General features: G+C 40.7%; 1 protein-coding gene across 1 annotated transcript in view; it reads right to left on the bottom strand.

Moving 5' to 3' along the window:
• Window positions 1-1,344: 1,344 nt before the first annotated feature.
• Window positions 1,345-6,218, bottom strand: part of c4 (complement component 4) — a 79,147-nt gene continuing 74,273 nt past the window's right edge. The window contains exons 35-41 of the mRNA XM_080542161.1: window positions 6,086-6,160; window positions 4,779-4,881; window positions 4,273-4,362; window positions 4,085-4,177; window positions 3,549-3,632; window positions 3,139-3,283; window positions 1,345-2,636 (exon numbers count right to left, since the gene is read on the bottom strand). Coding sequence (XP_080398287.1) covers window positions 2,495-2,636; window positions 3,139-3,283; window positions 3,549-3,632; window positions 4,085-4,177; window positions 4,273-4,362; window positions 4,779-4,881; window positions 6,086-6,160 — 732 coding nt within the window. The 3' untranslated portion in view covers window positions 1,345-2,494. The remainder of the gene's footprint in view (window positions 2,637-3,138; window positions 3,284-3,548; window positions 3,633-4,084; window positions 4,178-4,272; window positions 4,363-4,778; window positions 4,882-6,085; window positions 6,161-6,218) is intronic.

Here is a 6,218-nt window from a genome sequence, read left to right as displayed (position 1 = left end):
TCACGTTTATTGATTTTAAGTATTTGAAAGAAAAACAACATCACGGTATCGCCCTTTGTATCACATTAATGTCACACTTTTGTTTTCTCTGTGAATATGCACTGGTAATAAAAGCACATGGTTTATTGAGATATCGTGTGTGCTTTTTGTCTGTTGATATATAGAAAGTAACTACTGTTGTATATTCCTGCAGTGTGTGTGTGTGTGTGTGTGTGTGTGTGTGTGAGAGAGAGAGTGAGAGAGAGAGAGATTGACACTGTATGTTTGAGAGAGATAGAGAGGGAGGGAGGAAGAGATTGACACTGTATGTTTGAGACAGTGAGAGAAAGAGGGAGACACTATGTTTGAGAGAGAGAGACACTATGTTTGAGAGAGAGCGAGAGAGGGGAGGAAGAGATTGACACTGTATGTTTGAGAGAGAGAAAGAGGGGGACACTATGTTTGAGAGAGAGAGAGAGAGAGAGAGAGAGAGAGAGAGAGAGAGAGAGAGAGAGACACTATGTTTGAGAGAGAGAGAGGGAGACACTATGTTTGAGAGAGAGAGAGAGGCCCAATCCCGATTCTCTTTTCTACCACTTCGGCTCGTTTTGGAGTCACTCGCTTTGGAGCCAAGGCCTCCGAACAGAGCCACAAGCCGTAGTGGTTCCCCGGGGGAAATGGGACAACCCTTCACGACTAATACGTCATCCGTAGTGTAATGAATGGGTTAATTCATAGTCAGGACAGCGCATGCGCCTTAGAAAGAGTTAATGATATACCAGTAGGTGACTGACAGGTGTCGAGAGAACCGAAGTAAACTGGTTATACCTTTGTTGAACCCAGACTCGAGTGTCTTATTATTCTATGTCCAAGTGACATTACACGTAGTATCGTAGAAAAGCATTGACGCTCGCGATTCATTCACAACTTGAACGAACTTGAACGCTATCAATCGATCAAACAAGTCATCAAATAAAAAAACAATGCTTCATTATCAGACCATGACAGAATAAGCTCCAACCTGTATGAAACCTGTGCTCCAGTGGTGTAGTCTAGGTGATACGCAGGACTACGCTGTATACCCACTAGGAAAGGCCAAGGATTTCCGTATACCCACTTAAAAATGTGTGAGGATACGTAACGGCGTTTTGTGACAGAACTTTCACTTTCATTCATAAGATTCACCCCGTCTGTGTTAGGAAGCGCTTGACTTTTGGACCATTGGGACTGACTATAGCGTCATATATCATCAACGGGCGGAAACATGAAATATGTCAAAATGCAGCACTATCATGCGCAGATCAGCCCTATAACATGTAATTTATATATATATATATATATATATATATATATATATATATATATATATATATATATATATAACAGCACAGATATATTTTTATGGCGTTACGAAATCCGATGTGACAGGAACGCTGGAGAAACAGCCGCTGTCCACTGCATTAATTAACTACATGTCCTTGATGAGTCTCCCACTCACTGCCCTCCATCAGAAATGGCACATCCATCAATAATATTAGGCTACATAATAACAACTGCTCGGATTAGATTGCGGTTGTTTTGGCATAATAAAACAACCGCAATAGCGTCATATACCACCAAGGGGGGGGAATTCACGCCTATCATGCTGTCAAACACCACAGGTAATAATTTATTTCTAAATAAACATGATTGTACATCTCTGAAATGTGAATGGCGCACCGATTTATTTCTATTGGGAAGGCTGTGCTTGACACTTCCATGGGACTGACGCCGGGGCAGCGGAACACGGTGACTGTCAGCCTGTGACAAACGCGCTCCGGTGTCCTGCCCGCTGTCCCAAGCGCGCTGGACTGTGGAACTTTCTATGTTAAGCACCTCGGCATAACAGCGATTTTTTTTTTATGCTTGTTGTAAAGCAAAGGTCTATAATGCATTGAAATGACATTAAACTAAGACAATACGATGGTTATCATAATTTTTCAAGTCTTTAATTACAAGTAATTCCAGAAAAAGTAAATGACATTTCAGGCTCGCTTCCGTATTACGAGAGCGAAAAGAACATTTCTGTAGATGATTCGCAATGCATGCCGGAAGGGAGTCTCATGGCTACGAATCGAACGAGGGTCAAGATCTTCTCCAAATGGAGCCATGGAAAACCCTAACCCTCCCCCTAACCCTAAATGAGTAATGAATTGGGACGCCACTACGGCTACACGTGAACGCGCAAAATGGAGCCGTAGGGGTGAAAACGGAGCCGGAGTGGTGAATTGGGATTCACCCAGAGAGAAAGAGAGAGAGAGAGGGAGACACTATGTTTGAGAGACAGAGAGAGAGAGAGAGAGAGAGAGAGAGGGAGACACTGTATGTTTGAGAGAGAGAGAGAGAGAGAGAGAGAGAGAGAGAGAGAGAGAGATGCAGTGTGTGTGATGGTGTTGTAAGTGCTATATAACTAGTGTATATTCCTTCACCATGTCAACACCTCAGACTAACTCTAACCCAGGCAGCCCCGTCATGTCTAGATGACACACTGACTCAGCTCGTACGTCTTCATGAAGTCCTTCAGCAGCTTGCAGGCTTGACGGTTCTTGGTGGCCGTGCACCTCCTCTCCTCTGGTATCTCCTCCACCCAAACCTCATTATCCAGGATGTAGATGGACCTGTGGATGACAGAAAAATGTCTGTCTGCGTCTCTCTCTCTCTCATTCAATAAATCTCAATTTGATATTAATCCTCATTCAAACGTCATCCATTAACACTAGAACTGCCGTGCCTATTTTACCTACTATTAGAGCCGCCTCGGGGGGTCAAATGACCATAGTCTTTACAATGGGAAGCTGCTACTTACACACAAAGACCACTAGTTAGCACGTCTTGTACATTAGCCTGCCTCCTACACAGAAGAACCGCAAAATAGCTTTATACTAGCTTATCCTGATGTGGTTTTGAAAACGTAAGGATACTGGGTGGTAGAACGCACATATCTAGGAAAAGTAATGAAAGGAGGGTCCTGAAATTTGATCGAGTGCAAAGATATAACATTTCTTTTTACTCACATGGTCAAACACCCACCCATGGCTGTTCTAGTGTTAAGGATTAAAGACGCTATTTCCACGTTGTCATGCATCTAAGACGTTGAGTGAAATGAACACTATGACTTACTGTCCGTTCTTATCCTTGGTGTCAGAGATGGTCTTGTCTTTCCCCATGACCAAGAAGTGTCTGTCAGTCTTCATGTCAAAGACCTCACAAGACTTCCGCTTAATCATGTCAAGCACTGCTCCTTTCAACTTTATATCTTTTTTACCTTTTATCAGAGAAAACTGTTTTAGTTTTAGTTTAGTTTAGTTTATTTATCACACATGAAATGGTGCAAGGAGGGAACGAAGCCCAGAAGGCTTGTACATAGTTCCTCTCCCGTCAATAGCTAGGGTTCAATATACCACAAAGAACACTTGATACATTTATATAAGATAAAAGTAAACAGAAAACTATAATATCAAACGAATGACCTTCCTTTATGACAAAGATAGGGTTTCAGTTTAAGAAGATTAAATAATTGTAGTGCTCACCTGTCTGTAGAACGTGTGTAAGTAGTGTGGTGTAATGTTTAAAGACGCCGTCGTCGGTTGAATTGGTAACCTTGACAACATACACTGTAAAAAAAAAAAACAGATGGGAGGAAAAGTGGTGTTAATCCAGTACAGACTAATAAAAAATAAATAATAATAATAATAACTTTTTATTTGTATATGTTAAAGCGAACGTTGCAGCTCAAAATGCTCCCATCATTATATAATCATAATTTAATTATTTATATATAGGCAATATTAAAAAGATGGGTTTTTAGTCTTGACTTGAACATATTTGCTGAGGCTGCATCCCTAATGTAAACTGGCAGTGCATTCCACAATCTGGGTGCATAAAATGAGAATGCAGCCTCACCAAACCTCTTCTTTTGTACATGTGGTACACCGAGAAAACCAGCGTCAGAAGACCTGAGAGCTCTATTGGGCTGATATGCTAGCAAAAGGTATTTCAGATATTCTGGTGCTATGCCAGTGAGAGATATTTTAGCTACAGTATGAACTCAACAGTATAATCTCACCATAATCCACAGTGGGGTAGAAACAGGCGTAACTGCTGCGAGTTAGCTCATCCATGTTCTTACTGTAAGTGATTTTCAATTTCGGGCACCCACCTACAAGAGGAAAATGAAAATAGAAAATAATACAATTTCCCCCCAAATAACACAGAATAATATAATATGTTTAAAAAAAAACAAGAAGCACCTACCCTCTGCACAAGAACACATATTCTCCTTGCAAAGTTTGGAGATCATGTTGCTTTTTTGAGGTGCGCTGTAGAACACCCCACATCTCCTCTCTGTAATGACATGTTCACCATCAATTACAGGAAACAATGCATTACATTTACTTGTACAATTGACTATACCTGTACTGTGTTTACCTGGGTTATAATAGTCATAGATGACAGCTACTGTATCTAATGTGTTTACCTGGGTTATAATAGTCATAATGTGTTTACCTGGGTTATAATAGTCATAGATGACAGCTACTGTATCTAATATGTTTACCTGGGTTATAATAGTCATAGATGACAGCTACTGTATCTAATATGTTTACCTGGGTTATAATAGTCATAGATGACAGTACTAGCTACTGTGTCTAATGTGTTTACCTGGGTTGTAATAGTCATAGATGACTGTATCTAATGTGTTTACCTGGGTTGTAGTAGTCATAATGTGTTTACCTGGGTTGTAGTAGTCATAATGTGTTTACCTGGGTTGTAGTAGTCATAGATGACAGCACCAGCAGGCTGCACTAGACCCATAGGACTGATCTGTGTGGCCCTGAACTCAACACACTGTGCCTCCTCTGTGATCTGTAAAGAGACAAAACAATGCAACACATAACTCAAAACAAACTACCACCCAACCTTATAGTATTTCATTCAAGATGTAACATAAACAATAGGATAATCCGGAACATTTTTAGCCTTCAAATCGTTAGCCTCGTAGCATAATTGCGAATGTACGAGCACACCCTGCGCACACCCTGCGTTGTTTATATACCTTCAATGCGGAGAAACATCGTAACATAATTATAACAAGTTGTAAAATGATTTGGGGGGCCAATATCTTTAGCTAGCTAAAGTAACTAGTTTACTTTATTGTTGTCTTAGCAGTTGGTAAAAGAACAGGATTAAAACAAAAATATCAGCAATAACATATCGTGCTCTGCAGCAAGCACAATTACAACCCAACTTGAAGCCACAATTCTGGGACCATTCGTGACTGACAGTCAGTCAAATACTAGGCGAATATGTAATAAACTTGGATTTCATGCATTTCAAGTGGCATCTTTGTAATCATGACAATGTAGTCATGTCTAAGAGGCAGACAAGGCTTCCCTTTAACTCCCCGAGGCTACGACTATTACCAAGTCTATCGCTGGGTATATTTGCAAGGTGTGTTGTGTTGAACTGGGTATATTTGCAACAGTGTTGCGGAAAATGAAGATTTCTGCCGAATGCTGCTAACACTGGAACCACGTTATGAAACACCAGTAGCAATCACGAGTTGTTCTACATTCTACAACATGTGCTACATTGTTTTTGTCCACCTTGATGGGTCTGACGCCTTGGAGCACCGGTTGCTAGGAAGTTGGTTACTAGGGAAGGTACACGCGTAACTACTCTCCTCGTCCTGATTGGTCAGCTGTCAGAAAGGCGCTTGACATCACACAGCGCCTTTCTGAAAAGTTAAATAAATTCAACTGAAAAAGGCGGCGGCAGCTGCGATTTTCTCACGCTTTTTAAAAGGCGGCCGCTTTTTCCCTTTTCCCATAGGGTTGTATGTAAAAAGGCGCTGAAGGCTGCGCTTTTTTCTAAAAAAAGAAGTCAAGTGTGAACAGCCCCTTAGGAGAGTAGAGTTAGGCAGATGTCTCAATTTGGCCAAAATATGACTTAGGTAAGCAATTATGCTATGAGGCTAACGATATGTAATGTCTAGGAGTTGTGGAGAAACTATAGGATTGAGCTATACATGTTTTGAAAGAGAAGATCTTATACGTCATTTTTTTCTTACCTTGTCAAAGTAGAGGAACACTTTGTTTGGTGCGACGTCATAATGGTCAATGTACCTCTCAGTGCCCTTCACATTCTATGAGAAAAAACAAAACATAAATACAATTCTATAGTTTGACGAGTAAAAACTAAAT

This window comes from Nansenia antarctica (genome assembly GCF_963989245.1).
Source record: "Nansenia antarctica genome assembly, chromosome: 1".
NCBI classification, from domain to species: domain Eukaryota; kingdom Metazoa; phylum Chordata; class Actinopteri; order Argentiniformes; family Microstomatidae; genus Nansenia; species Nansenia antarctica.
The sequence above is the reverse complement of the archived record's forward strand: the minus strand, read 5'-3'. Positions and strand labels throughout refer to the sequence as shown.